The sequence below is a fragment of the Falco rusticolus genome, chromosome 6, assembly GCF_015220075.1.
Source record: "Falco rusticolus isolate bFalRus1 chromosome 6, bFalRus1.pri, whole genome shotgun sequence".
NCBI lineage: Eukaryota > Metazoa > Chordata > Aves > Falconiformes > Falconidae > Falco > Falco rusticolus.
In genome coordinates, this window is record NC_051192.1 from 1,155,045 (window position 1) to 1,170,497 (window position 15,453).

Here is a 15,453-nt window from a genome sequence, read left to right on the forward strand (position 1 = left end):
CATGTAGGAGGTAGATTTCATCAGGATTTCAAAGGTCTGGAGCTTGAAATGTCATTTCATTTTAGTTTGTATGGCTATGAAGGTTTAATTCTTTTAATGTTCTGGGAAGGAGTGAAGTAGGTCTCAAAAGTATACTTTTTGGGAGGTCAAAATTGTTTCTGACTTGTTAATTATATATGTTCTACACAAATTTAGGTTGAAGTTTGTATCGACTGTGCTATAAGCAAATGCTAAGCTGAATTCACGCACGTTGACAAATATTAAAATTGAACATGCTGTCACAGTGTAATAAAAAAATCTTAGGATTTAGCTTCTGTAAATCTCATTACCTTGCTAGGATTACAGACTGAATGCTGCCGAGGATCTGTTGGTGTTTTCACGTTTTTGTAAGCATGGGTCTCTTGGTCTCCCTAGGCTGCTGTTATCTCCAGCGATAGCTTTCACCGCTGAAGAAAGGTCAGATCAAGAAAACGTCATGAGCAGACTCATGCTATGGGGAGGAAGGATTATGGCTGTGCTTGCTTTTGCCTCCCTGTGACTCCAGGTCAGGCTGCTTCAGAGCTATCACTGCAAATGACTTCAGATAATGGACTTTCAGTCTTTTTCATGTAGGAACTGTTCTGGAAAGACAAACTGCCTTTTGTAGGATGTCAGTGTGGGCAAAGCGATGCACAGGGAGATGAAAAGCAGTCCTGAGTACTCAAACCAAAATAAGCGCAGCCTGGCCTGCGAAGGGGAAGGAAAAACAACCACCAAACCATTTTCCCTTTCCAGCCTTAATCCATTTTAATCTTTGTAGTTATTAACATTATCAGAAATACTGTCCCAGGCAAAAATGGGAAAGCGCAGGCATTTAGAAGCCGAATCGATCAACTTAACCTCAATGGGCTTAATACTTTCATGTGATTAAAAATATAAAACCCGGTAAGTAGAAGTGAGTGGAAAAAAATCACCTTTGTGGCCAAGCTGAATGTAATCACTTGAGCTTTTGTTCACCTTGGAAATTTATGAGCTGGAGGGAACAGTTACATAAGGCAGTGCCAGTGCAAAAGCAAATAAAAACCAGAGGGCAACAGGTCACTCAGCACAGGGAAAACTGGAACACAATTGACTGACTTAACTCAGATATTTCCTTAGTCCTCTGCATGGCACTCTCTGTAGTCTTTTCTTTGAGAGTTCAATTTTTGTCACCTTCTCCTGAAAGCAAAGTGAAATTTGGGGAACAAGAAGAGAATTTTGTTATTTGTGGCTGTTAGGATTTTTAAGTGTAACATGTTATGGAGATAAGAGCATTAATTTGAGATACCAAATAACTGTCTTGACTTGAATTGTCACTTTTCCACTCTATATATTTGACAAAGTTTTCTCATGAGCACGCCATCTGTTCATCTTATACAAAGCAAGGATATTCTACAATTAGTGACACTAATAGTTCCCGTCCCTGTTTATTTGTGCCGTGTGTGCAGGGCACATACACACATACATTCCTTGTCAACTGTTTTTACTCTGGAACTGGACTTGCTGAAGTAGTTGAACAGAACAACTTGTGAGACACAAATATGTTTGTTTGTTGCTGAGCTCAGGGTATTATGAGGAGAATTCTGGATTAATTGAAGGCGAGCTGTATGAAGATGGTTGTTACCATAACGACGCATATTTACTGCCTTTCATCTGCCTAAATTCAGTTTCAGTCCCAGACACTTGAAATTTTTTACCTTCTCAGAAAATACGTTGAGTTCTTGGACGTTATAGTAGGGAACTTGCCATCAGTTATGTATCTCATGCGATCAGTGAGGATTTTGTAACCAGACATCCTCCTGCAACAGTAAAATGTTGCATAGCTTTGATGAAACACCTTCCAGAGCCATCTCTTGCAGCCTTGGGACACAGACTGTGATGAGGCTGGGACAAGGGCAGCTGGCTTCAACAGACTTGTCTCCAGCAAGTGCATTTTATCACTCAGTTCCACTTTTTGTCTGGAGTTGATGCTATACATTTACTAGTTAGTCAGAAAGACCTGTTCTTCCTTCTTGTCTTCCTTAGGTTGTCCCTGTCTGCTTGTGGCTTTTCTGAAAGTCCTCCTGCTCGTTTTCTCCTAGCTCCCTTGCCACCAGAAGTGGTTGGTACACTTTTGGAACATATCCTTAGCTAACAGCCCTCAATCCTTATCCTGGCTCCCCTACTGAAAGCATTTCTGTTAACTTTTCAACCTTTACTTTGCCATTCCTGCAGTGCTGGGGTAGGTCACCTCGAGAGTTTGTGGTGGTCCACACTTTGAGATCTTCAAGACTCAAGCTGGATAAAGTCACTGCAGTCAGGGTCTCTGCCACAACAGACCTGATCATTTGGCCTGCAGACTTTCAGGTGAAGCAGGTGGTTTCGTGCTCCTTGTTGATTTGATCTAGTCGTTGTGTGCATTTCAGTTCCTTCTCTAGTCACTGAACCGCAAGTGGAAGATTGCGCTAAGAGCATGTTCCTGTTGCTTTTGTGCTTTGTGCTTTAGTTCAGTCTGAATGCATGAACTTCTGGGTTGGGAGTTTGGTTTCAGTGGAGGGAGAGAAGTTGTTTGGGAACCATGATGCTGGAAGGGGCTTGGGGGGTTGGCAAAAAAAGCCGATGGCATTTAAAGAGTACGCATTGCGGAGGCTGCGTGCAAAGATGGCTGTTGGGCTTCAAAACCTCCACAGCTCTGGCTCTGTTCTCTAACAAGAAAGTGCCTGTGTCACTAATGAGCATAGAGGACGCCTGTGAGTTTCTGGTGCTTCATTATCACTTTGTGTTAAGTGGGTGATTCGGAGACCCTAGGTTGCATAGCCCCCATCACCAAAGGGATCGCTCGATTTGAGGCAGGTTGGCAGAGCAGCTTCAATGTGCCACTCGCACTACTGCTGTTGTGTAAATAATCACAGGCGACTCTGCTGTCTGTGCAGTCCCCCACTACCATGGACTTAGAGTCGTATAGGGACTGGCGGCAAATGTGCGAATTGAAGCATTGCTTTTGCACAAAATGCCATGTGCAGACTGGCACCGTTTGGCTGTATGAGCTTGCTCTTAAACGCCTCGTCAGCACTTCTGCCTTCCTTGGAGCACGTGGCCTGGCCTGGGTTGATGCCAGAGGGTAGAGAAGCAGCTCTGCATTTCCCACGTCTACCAACCAGCTAGAGGCTCAGCCCTGCTGCAGCAAAACCAGGCTTTAATTGAGGTGAAACGTAGTGTAAGGCTTGGAAAGATGGATATTTAATGGATGAAGTGGAAGGTCTTTGGAGATTCACAGAAGGTGAGATGAAACTGAAAAGGAAAAGTTGATTAAAAAATACCACCATTTCTCAATTCGCTAATACCAAGCCTAGGGCAGGAGGCAGAGGGGACCACGCTTGGCCGATGTCGTCGATTCCTGTCTTATTAAAAAGCAACTGTGCAACACAAAAATTGGGTCTGTTTGCTGCCATGTTGCCAACTGCTGAGGACTCGGAGGGAGCATGGCTGGTGTTAGGCCTCCTGCGGTAAATACACAGGAGTTAGTTATTTCTTTTGGTACTGCCTACCTTTTGTAAAACCAGCAGCACGTAGTTTGCGTGTGAAAGTGACTCTGTTCTGTTTTCTGAATTAACTTCCCTTGGGATAAATATCTTACGTGCAATATATTTACCCCAGGAGGCCTTCAAGGAAGGGGAACATGGTTGAAGGACAAAAATTGTAATCTCCACTAGCTTCTTTTTAACAAGAGTCACAGGTTTTGCTTGATTCTCAAAAAACATTTTAAAAAGGGGGAACTTCATTGCTGGAGAGCCTCTATACAGCAAATCAAAATGACTGGCTTCTTTGTTTCTTCCCTCTGGTGTTGCTGGCCATCTGTGTTCTTCAAAAAACCGGAATGCCAACATTACCAAGTAATTTGTTCTTAGAAAACTCAGGAGGAAAAAAAAAAAAAAAAAAGGAGTTGTTATGAGCATCAGTGCCCACTACATTGGCTGACAAAGCATCTTGTTTTTACAGGCCTAGCCTGGCCAAATAAATTTTAGATTGTATTTTGCCAGTTGGCCAGCCTTCCCACTCTTGGCACTGTGCCACATTGCTGCTGAAAAATGCTTTGGAGATCCTTCCAGGTTTGTCATGGTCTCTCTTGAGAGCCGTGAATATTAGTGTTCAGGGTGTAAATAAGAACAAGTTCTTCCTTAATTTGTTTTAATTGGCAAGAGCTGCTGTGGGAGAAGGTATCAGAAGATACAAAATTGGACAGCTAGCCCATAACTGGGGAGAAACACTTGTCTCTTACACCCTTCTTTGCTGCTTAATCCTTTGGATTATCTTTATTCTGTCTAAATATATATACATATATATATTTACAGTCTTCAAAAAAGCTTTGACTGTGCAAGAATTGATCTGACAAAAAAATCAACACAGCCCAGTAGCAAGACCGCTGCAAACCGTACCGTTAAACTTGCCGTGTTTCTCTGCATGTATTAGGGTTTTTCTGAGGGAAGAGTGAACCTCTATCATTTCTTTTGAGCAGCTTGTATGTTATCTGCCAGCAGCTTTGTTTTTCACCTTTCTTCACAAATTGAATTCCCACGTGGTGAACAGTTCTATTAATACATCAGGCAGCAGAAGGCATGGGCAACAGGAGAATGCAATTCGTAGGCAATTTGCAGTGTAATTTTTTTACGGAAGAGATACTTCTCTGCTAATTTCTAGCAAGCAGTGGCTTTCTGTCCTTCTAGTGCTTCTACTTGTGTGTCTTGTCCTAGTTAAAAATGAGAAAAAGGTAAGCATCACTATTTTTTCCTTCCTTTTCTTCTTATCATTCCATTTACAAAATCTCTTAACTGAGTGATTTCACTGGTAGCTGCTGGAATTTGCTGGTGTACAAAACTGTCCCTGGCAATCAGTAACTGAGCATTAACTCTGAGGTATTATGAGCTCCCTGTTCAGAGATGTAGTTAATCAGCATGTGAAATGCTTGGAATACTACCCCGCTGTGTTTGTACAGAAGCAAACTCATTCCCGCTGCAGATGCTCTTGCTGCTGTCACTGTGTACTACTGGCAGTGGTACCTTGGGGCTTCTAGGTGCCAGCAAAGAAATTCTGGGAGAGGCTTACGCCCCTTCCCAAGGGAGTGAATGAAGACTGTAGGAAACAAGGCTCTTTTTGCAGATACCAACTTCTGTGGTGTATAGGTCAGCTTTTCTGCAGATGGCTGGTGGGAGTTTGCACCAGAGAAGCTCAAATACTTCATCTCCATTTGCATGTTCGCTTACCTCCGTATTAAATGGATTTGTGTTACAGGTGCACCTTAGTACATTGGCCTTTGTTTCATCTTGTTAAAAACATAGGCTAAAAGGAAGGCAGTAATAGAACTGCCACGGAAAATCACACATGGGTCTTGGATGGTAGTTTTGGGTTACAGGTGTTTTTCTTGCAGCAACGTGGACCTTTTGTTACTTGTTCTCACCAGCATGCTGCCCCGGTAGTTAGGCATTTACAGAGCTCAGAATGGCTGAGTCCAAATGAATTTTTTTTGTTCCCCACCCTTTTTTTTCCCCACCAAGTTGTTTTAGGACTGGATCAGTTTGTTGAAGGGACAGGGTGGAGGTAAAATTGAGCAAAAGGAATGGAGAACTCTGCCCTGCCATGAAAGAAGTGCTCGTTTAAACTTACGTGTTCAAAGGATCACGCCTTTTAAATCCTAGCTAGTGGACTCTTGAACATGAAAAGTAAAACACCTTTCCCTGAGCAGTAAGGGTAACCTCTCCAAAGTGCTAGCTTCTCTTCAAAGAACGGAGGAGGAATAGAAAATGAGAGACACAGCTGTTGGATGAGTTTGATATTGTAGACTTAATGTGCAGAAGAGTGGAAAAGGTATCTGTTTTGGAAATGATCTAAAGTGGTATCTGGAGGTGGGAACCTGCTAAGATTGCAAGAACAGAGGAATCTTGGTATTTTAGCAGTGTTAGTATTCTTTGTTTCTAGAAAATTTCCTAGCTACCTACATTCGTGACAGTCATTAACAAGAAACAGGATTGAAATACTTTTCCTATTGCTTGTCTGATTATTTTCTCCAGTGTTAGGTGGGGAAATACAGCAAGCCGAACCACAAATTTGGCTGAGTTGCCTGGAGTGATGCTAGAAGTCTGGGAACAGCAAGGAGTACAGTTGAGCAGCAAGTGAGTTCAAGTGAGTTCTGACTTAGTCACAGCTTTAATAAATAAACTGGTTCATTGTTTGGGGTTTTGTTGGTGTTTTTTATTATTCAGTGGTTACAAGAAGTTGACTACTGTCAACAATTTCATCATCAAAATAGCTTTCCCTGTTTCCTTGCCTGCCTCTGGTTTTTTTTTGGGGGGGTTTTTTTTTTTTTTTTTTTGCTTCTTTTGAAAATACTGAGGCAGTGTGTTGAAGCGTAAGTTTCCCTGATTTTCTTTGAAAGGAGATTGTTGGGAGGAGATCACTGGCAGTGCTTTCGGTTAAGACATCATTGTCCTATTTACTGCTTTGGAAGTTGAGGAAATGACTAGTTTGAACATAATTCCAAGAGCAAGTCCTCTTCATTTAGAAAGAGATTTTAGCTTACAAAAGATACAAAACAACCCTTTGATTAAGAAACCTCTCTAAGCTGTAATTTTGCATAGACCTTGACACAAGGTGGGTTTTTTTCTGTCCTCCTTCTAAATTGTCAGTTGCAGAACTCCACAAAGATAATCAGACATGCAAATCTGTGATATATTTTTAGTTTAACTGGCTGATCTATATTCATTAATATGTTAATAAGACAAGGGAAGCATAATTTAAATTGCATATGCTTAATTTGGTTAATAAATGCTTGAAATATACTCCCACTTTTCAAAGTAACCATAAAAATGATGCAAGTTTTTCAGGGTTGTTTTTTTTATTTTAAGTCACAAGAAGGGTATAAAGCCTCTTGTTTTAAGGGCAAAAGTAAGCTTGTAGTGCTTTTTACCCTGACCCTGCACAGTCAAAGGATGTCTGCTGAATTTTAGTCCTCCTTGTATGCATTGTCACATTCCTAATGATTTAATTATAGCAAATCATAAATTGATCAGCGGAGACCTAGTGAAGATTACAGCGTTGTAATCCAAGTTCCCAAACTCTATGAGGTGGATGGAGTTAGATAGGCAGATGCAAGATGGAAAGAACAAAGTTTCCTTGCGTTCAAATATGGCTAATCTGCTCCGATGCAAATGGGGGGCATGCTTGCCTTACATTTGGTTTGCAGTGGCCTAACCAAATGAGATGCTCAGAAATTACTACTGGAAGTCAAATAAATTCTCGAAGAGCTTCTGAACCTTCGTTGAACATGCAAAGCTGCTATAATACCTATTTCTTTAAATCTCTGAAGTGATATTTGAAAGCTTACAGGCACGAAACTTTTCAGTCAATTGATTCCATTCCTGTTGAATCGCTCTCAGAAGTGGAGCTGTGCTTTAAGAGCTATTAAAAAAATTTCATTCCATTTAACCTGTAAATAGGCCACAGGACTTAAAAAAGCTATTATCAAACCCATTTTTGCATTATTATTATTAAGACTACAGCCTGGAAGGCAGCATCTTAAAAGAACTTGGCACTGAGGAGAGTCTCTAGCTCACCGCAATGTATATAGTTACACTGGCCCGACTTACTTGGTCTGAAGTAATGAGGCATGACAGATCATGAGTGCAGTGCATCATGTTCCGAACGAATAACCCCTTTCAGAAAATTACGTTTGTGCTCTAAGCAGTCATTTTGAGTTATCTGCAGCTAATTTTAAACTGCCTGCTTTTATGGTAACGGAGCGCTTGCGTTTCCCAGTAAATACCACCATGATGCTGAGACGGCTATAAAGTGCATCTGTCTGGGAAAAAGCTCAAGTCTGATCAAACTTAATTAGACTGGAATCTGTTCCTGCCTACAACTATCTTGATTATGTGATGAGAACAAACACGACACTTGACAGAATTGGCTTTTGTGATAGCTAGTGTCACGAGGATGTGATAAAGGGCTGTGGAGTCACAGGCTCGCTCCCGCTGAAGGTGCAGGCATGGGCAACAGCATCTTCCTGGAGTGTTTCTCTTCTTACTGACCTTTTCCACTAGAAAAGATACCGACTGAATCCAGGCAACTTCTGTGTGTAGCAAAACGTGCTTGTTTCCCATGTTGCTGTTGCTGTCCTGTGGTGTTTAGGTCGCCGCTGTTGGAGTTGGAGCAGTTTGCGTCCAGCTGGAGCTTGCTGGGGAGCACGTGGAGGAACCCAGGCAGTTCGAGGGAGCGGTAGATCTGGTTCGGTTTAGGTGTCTGCCTTGGACTGTTTTCTCGAAGGATCTGTTCCCACAGGCTCCAAAGGGAAGCAAGCATTACTGGCCCAGCTCTAGGGGCCTGAAGTTTGGTGAGATGGATCGTACCCTTTGTCCGAACTGCATACTGATTAATGGTGGCTGAACAACCGCTCCGCTCAGATGGACGGTATGGATAAACCTTGTTGCTTGGTTCAGTTCAGGGCAGATAAGGCAAAATGTCTCAGCCTTTGATTTCTAGGAAGCAAAATCAAAAGAGAAAGGCAGCTCCTCCCTTTGTACCAGGGAAGAGTAGTCAAGTGAATGTCATTAAACTCCATCAGCTAAAGAAGTGTAGGCTGCTGGGTGACAGAGACCTGCATTTGCATTAAATCGAAACACTCAGGGTTAAATTAATGCAAGATATAAATGAAAGGATGAAGAAACCCTCTTTAAAGGGGTTTCGTTTCTTAAAGTCCTATTAAGCAAGCATTAGGTTTGCAGAGCAGAAGTACTTAGAGGTTTGAAAATGCCAAATTGCTCTGCATGGCCGTTAACAGCCTGATAAGCAGTGATGGGAGCACTGAAATACCATTGTGGTCTGGCTATGATGTGTGACCGAGCCACTTTGGGTCGTAACACTTTCCTCTGCAAACACACTGAGTCATGCTTAGTGGATGCTAAGGCCAAAGAATGAGCAGAAAGACAATACCCCCACCTGAGAACAAGGCTTTGAAAGTGGACAAATCAATTGGTTTCAAGGACCTTCTCTCTTGGCAGGGGGTGGGGAGAAAAAGAGAAAGGCTTGTTTTTCCAGGTGCAGAGCTTGGAGATCAAAGAGGCTTGTGCGCCTGCCTCTGAAGGAGGCTGTTCCCCAGAGCTGCTGGAGGAGAGCTTAGCTTGAGGGGCTTGTGGGGTTGGATGGTGCTGCCACATCCCGGTGACCCTGAGGTTGTCTGGGGGACTTGCCACAATGTTGGCTTGCCACAATCCTCATGCAGAAGCTACCTGGTAAGAAAAGCGTGTTTAGCAAATCTCATAATTTTATTCTAAACCGTTGGCTTTTCCCCTGCACAGGCAGTACTTTATTTCAAGGAGCATTGGACGTTGCTTTTCTGTCATTGCCTTTTGGAAGAGGATTTTTGGAAGGGGCTGTCAGAGGTATGATGCTGTGCTCCAAGCCTGCGACACAGTCTCATTCCTTCTGCCCCTTGTGCGCGTCTTACAGCCCCTGTTTGAATGGCATGTACAGCTCTCCACGAGCTCTCCTGGCTCCCAGGAGAGGTTTCCACTCCTTTCTCTCAGGGCAGTAAACAGAGTGCTGCGCCAGAGGGCTGAGTATCGCAAGCACTTGTACACGCAAAGGGGATGTGAGAAATTTGCTGTTGGCCAGGAACTTGCACGTGACTTCAGGTGCGTGCTGTGCTCTGGGTCAGCCTGGCTCACCATTTCCCATCCTAGGAAGTGACAGCAGCGTCCAACAACTCCCCCTGCGCTCGGAGGACTGGGCATCCTCCTTTCAGCAGAGAGTTGTGACCAGGGCGCTGGCGTTGTTGTCTCGCCGCATTCCCCGTCTGGCACCATTCCTTGCTTGAGCGCGGCTCCTCTGCACCCTCCTTTCTTTTATGCCCTCTGCTTGGCTCTGGTTGTGTGTTTGTGTTTTCTCCCACACTGCTGCTGTTTCATTCACTGCCCAGAATAATAAAGGGCTTGTTGAAAGGGTGCTGCTAATTTGTCTTCCTCATTCATTATGTCTTTATTTATTTAATATTTGTTTTCAGTGTGCATTGAATATAATACTACGCTTTTCTTCACCGTTTATTTTAGTAGTATTTATTAGTTTGGAGACTCTTACGCAAACCCTCTTACTGCCGTAAAAGTATCATAAATAAATAGTTATCAGTTATGATGGTGTTATAATTCCCCTTTCAAGGATACAATCTGAAAGCAGAAAACATAAATATAAGGATTTCCACTAATTCTGATGCGCAGTTTGAAAATACCCTCAACCTGAGTTCCCAGAGTGCTAAGCCTTGGTGGTACAGCCAGCATACGTTTCTGATTGCGCAGCCACGGCTGTGATGGACATCAGTCCTGCAAACCAGACCCCACATGCCTCAGACTGAGCCCGGAGAACACACAGTGAGTGACCACCTGGAAAAATATTGTTGGCTTGACTTGCCTGCCATTTCATGGGCTTTCCTGTAAAGGCACAGTCCAGTTCTCCAGGGTATCGTTCAGCTGGTCTAACTGTAAGGTCCTTCTTTCTCTCCCTGCAGTTCCCCATCTGCTTTGCTCCGCACCTCTGGCTTCTGCACGACGAGGGAGCCTGGGCAGCCCACAGCCTGCCTCACTACACAGCCCCCATTCATTGCCTGGGCAGTGCCTGCAAGAGTTCGCCGGGAAAATAAATAGCATCAGGTCTTGACATGGCAGCCTGTGTTACAGCGCACACGCAAAAGGGCAGAAGGTTATTTAAGGTTGCCTGGCAACTGTAATGCCCACATTTTCTGTATTTTAATAACTTTGTGTTGTAGTGCTCGTGTTCTTTAATACAGTTTTCAAGAATGGGTTTGGAAAGGGTTTCTTAAGACTACGCACGCAGAGGCTTGCACCTCCTATATGCACATGAGAACATTTACCTGTGGGCAAATAAGTTTGCTTAATGGCTGCATGCAAATAAAGGCAGAACACTCATGATATTCATAAGCCACTGGACAAAGTATTAGCAGGATTCTTCCAGCCAAAGAAAATCTGAACTAGAGGTATATTGGAGCAGAATATTAATACCTCCCCATCCAAAATCTGGGAAAATGCTTTCAGCACTTCTTTTCTTTCCCCATTGTTAGAACTTAGGTCAAATGCTGCCTTTTATCTGAAGTGGTTTGCCTGGAGACTTGTGCTCCGTGAGTGTATGTATTATCCAGCGTCATCCTTCCTTAACATCTTCCTTTCTTCCAAATTTTGAAGTGTGAAGCAAATAGCATTTTATACATAGTGAAATTTAATCATGCGATTATATTGTATGCACTCTAGTCAATAAGGTGAAGCTCAGGCTTAGCTAAGGGAGTAGGCAATCACGCAGAAAAATCTAATTTTTACTGATGTAGTAGGATAGGTGTAATGCATCTGTGCTTTTTGAAACCAGAGCCTGCCCAGCTGTGACTGAAGTCCATCCTGGGCAGTTGCTGCTCTTTTTTGCTTGGCGAAAGTGAGTATTTTGCAAGGCTGGAAGGGTAGGCGGGGAGTACATTATAGAACAATCAGCACGGGGCTCTGTTTGTCCAAGAAAGCGTCTCACCTGTGACAGAGGAGAAAGGTTGTTTTCTTTGGAACATCTCTAGAAGGTCATTCAATGTGTGGCAAGCCGACATGCAGGGTTTGCTTTCGAGATACTCTGCTGCTTTTATGAACGATGCGCCATGACATGAAGATTGCCCAGGGTTTGCTGGTAGACAGGGGACTGCTCCCAGGGTTAGCTGCTACATGGAGGACTGCTCAAGAAGGGGCCATTGGGAGTAGGAGGCTCTAGGAGAGATGCCCAAGCCAGAGTCCTGGCGAGGACTTGGAGCCCAGCAGGTCCAGAGGTACAGGTCACCGTTCAGCTGTGGCAGTGTACTCCTTGCTGTGTGTGAGTCCTATTTCTCACTTGCCTTTCTCTGCCTGTTCTGCTTTCGTTTCTTCTGCTGCTTCTCTTTACCCTTCTGCCCCCACACCCTCAGGGTGCTCCTCTGCCTCTTTCCTCCCTCTTTTCATCCCCTTGGCCTCCTCCTTGCTCTCAGACTTGGTTCTTTGTTTTGTTTTTGCAGAGCTACCTAGGATTTTTTCTTTATTGGCATTGTGCAGCACAGCAGAGGGCTGTAAACCATCCCATGTCAACCAGCCCATGACCACATGAAAGCACAAAGGGAAGATCCCCAGGATCTTGGGGAAGATTTGGGTTTGCAAGGTGTCTCCCCATGCTGTCTTTCTATGTCATTGTACTGAGACCAGCACTGTGATGTGGAAATGCTGTATTCTTCTTGCATTCTTCTTGCACTGTGGCAAAGCTTATTTTTCTAGGAAGTTCTGAATAGATTAAGTTGTGTTGTTGGGGTTGTGTGCGTGGCTTTTTGTCGTTTGTGGGGTGTTTTTAAAGTAGTGTATGAAATCTTCACTTGAAAGCGTGGATGAAACTCCTTGTCTGTAGTAGTTCTTCTGTGGATTTAGTGAACCGCAATGTCAAAGCAGAGCTTTAAAAATAGGGATGGAACATCAAGGAATTACTTGGCACCTGCATGTTCTAATGTATTCTAAATAATGAGCTTTATGTGGTAAGTTTATGTAACTGAGCTGTATAATTTTGTTCATGATGATGATTATGCTGAGAATCAGCTTTGCTAGTCGAGATACACGTGAACACAACACAGGCTTATTACCCTGGAGACCTGGTTAGCAGTAGTGCTGGAATTGGGCAGAGGACAGCTTAAAAGTAAGCATATTTGCATTTTAAGTGAGCTGTAGTTGCCCTGAAGGTATGCAAACCGCTCTCAATGATAATTGTACGTCAGGCTGTATGAACGATGCTGCATGCTAACGCTCCAACATGTGGCTCGAGGGCACGTGAGGACACTGGTTCTTCTTTCTGAAGTTTTTTTTCTCCTTTGGACTAGTGGGCCATGTGGCAATCTCAGCTTCAAACAGGATGCCATCAGGGAGTTTAGTAGATGTACCGAGACAATCAATTGTGCCTGTGTTGGATGAGGTGTTCAGATGTCTCATTAAATATCCGCAAACCAAAGGGTCATCATCTCTTCCCTCTGAGCCCCCTTACTTCATCCGTCATCTCTTGTAGCCTGCACAAAAATCTTCCTCTTTAGACCTTCACGTTTGAGTTGGACTGACTTGAAAATAGGTTCTGAGAACTGAAGATCGACACATATGAACAAACGGGTCCATTTATTTAGAGAAGACTAGCTCTGTATGTTGCATATGGAAATAGATATTTATTTTTTTCTCTTCCTTTCCCAGTGGTAAACATACTTCACACTACAAGCATTGTTAATGCAAAGCCCAGCGTCCTGTTGACACTCGATATTTTTGACAGAGGCAAGGGTTGGGTCGCCAGGGTGGATGGAACATGACTTATTGTGCTTAAAACAGACATACTCAAATCTCTTACACTTGAAATTATGAAGAAGCCTTTTGTCCGTAGTTTCTCTCTCCTCTTTGTACAAACACATCTTTATCTCTCAGGCTTGTGTTTAGACTTTAGACTTGGCTGGTTATTAGAGACAAACCAGGTGGAAAGCAGTGAGTGAGAAGTTGAGGAAAAGATGTGGCTTTTTTGGATCAAAGCAAAGTGCTTTATGTATACAAGCTGTGTTTCTGGACAAGCAGGAGGACTGTCATGTCCTTCCAGGGTACTTTTGGGTATTAAAATGATAGCGCAAGAATGTAAACAGGAAAAATACGTCGTAGAATTATGGGTGTGTTGCATCACCAGAGAAGATGCCTTCATGCACAGTAAGTGCTGTGCTGTGCTCATGGGTGGAAAGAGTCAGGCTTTACAAAGCTAATGGCATATCTCCATGCCCCTGATAAATTCTGAATATATTTGCTTTCATATGCAGCCTTCATTTGCATAAACATCTGGGTATAACAAGCTTTTCTGGCTTTTCCTGCTCTTCACTTTGTCTCCTCTTCCTTCTTACCTCTGAAATTTTCACTCCGATTTGAGTCATTGCAATGTGTCAGGTACTCTTGTAACACCCCCTCGCAGACGTACATGCCCATGGACTTTTATTTTTTTTGGAAACCTGTGTTCAAACTCAGAAGGCTGCACCCCTACCAACTTGCTTTATGTAGGTGTACAGGAGCGAAGTATCAGTTACTGATGTGGAAGGAAATTTCCAGGGTGGAGGCAGCCCTGGAGGTACCTGGGGAGCATTTCTTCTGAGGTTCCTGCAAGACTAGGAATCTGGCTATTTCAATGGAAATCCAGTAGTCACTAGAAATGCAGAGGTCTGCTTGACTCACGTTAGTACCAACGCTATATGTGTTCCCTTTGATTTACTTTTTATTTCTGTCACATTAAAAATGTCACACGTGGGTAATAATTCTTTATGTGTCTCAGCACAGGAGTGGGATACAGATAGTTGTTTCCATGTTAGGGATGGAGATGGGGGAGAATGCAGAGCTTATCATTTGCTAGTTCATCATCAAAGTCACTGTTCGCATTAAATATTTGCCATAGCAGTGCTTCCCTGTCCACAGCCCCCTTTGTTTGTCTCGCTCCTCACAGGAGTACAGGGAAACAGAAATTCTTCACTTCTTCCTAGGTGTGGAAGTGAGGTGGGTTAGTCCCATACATCACGCTTGTGAACGATGGGTCCCAATCCTAGCCTTACAAAGGTGCTGTTGCGTACTCTATTTGTATCTGCAAAGATTTTACTTTTCCTCTAGTATTTCATTTCTAATAATTCCTAGGTTAAGAGCATGTTTTAAGGGGAGGGGAGACAGTACGTACTGTTTTTGAAGTACCAGATTGCTTATTAGTGTAAGCACCATCACCCTGGATGGTTTCATACCCAGAAACCTTGAACACAATCATCATCACTAGGTTTTTGGAGTATTAAACAAAATAGCTATCTCCCCCCCGCCAAAGTTGCAGGATCTTTTCTCTTGCAAGAATATTTTTTTCATTGTGCACTTGCCTCCCCTTTCTTTTTCCACCCAAGGAAATAAGAATCCAAAAAGGGAGCCTCAGAGCCTGTCTCATTTGAAACATCTCCAGATTTCTGTCTTGCTGTCACTGTCATTGCGACAGCGTTGCAGTCAGGTACCATGGTGATTTTAAACACTTGTCACACTGCCTGCATGTACTTGTCAAATATTTTTTATGGTTTTTTTTATTGCTTTGATTCCAAGATGATTAAACAACAGGCATATCTAATTCCCACTGCAATGTCAATGCTATTTACCTTAGAAGAAACTAATTTTTAATTATTTGCTTAGCGCTTATCAGTGCTTTATTCCTTTGTACTGTTTTAGCTTCAAGAGAACAGCTTCTGACATGGGAATCTGCCTGTGGAAAAGTGCTGCTCACTTTTACAAAAGAAATACAAATGGTTCCTTTCTTCTACAAAGGTGTTTCAAATGAACACTGGTAAGGAGCTCTTTCGTACTTCTGCTTTGAAAGTAGAAA

General features: G+C 43.1%; 1 protein-coding gene across 5 annotated transcripts in view; it reads left to right on the forward strand.

The window, feature by feature from the left end:
* COMMD1 (copper metabolism domain containing 1) overlaps positions 1-15,453 on the forward strand; it is a 78,932-nt gene that overhangs the window by 25,454 nt on the left and 38,025 nt on the right. Inside the window, exon 3 of one of the 5 annotated variants that reach the window (XM_037393075.1) lies at positions 415-511. The exons of 3 other annotated variants lie outside the window; for them this stretch is intronic. In XM_037393075.1, the coding sequence (XP_037248972.1) occupies positions 415-450 (36 nt within the window). In that variant the 3' untranslated portion in view covers positions 451-511. Of the gene's footprint in view, positions 1-414; positions 512-6,062; positions 6,145-15,453 lie in introns of those variants that run through there. One more of the 5 variants, XM_037393077.1, reaches the window with a different exon arrangement.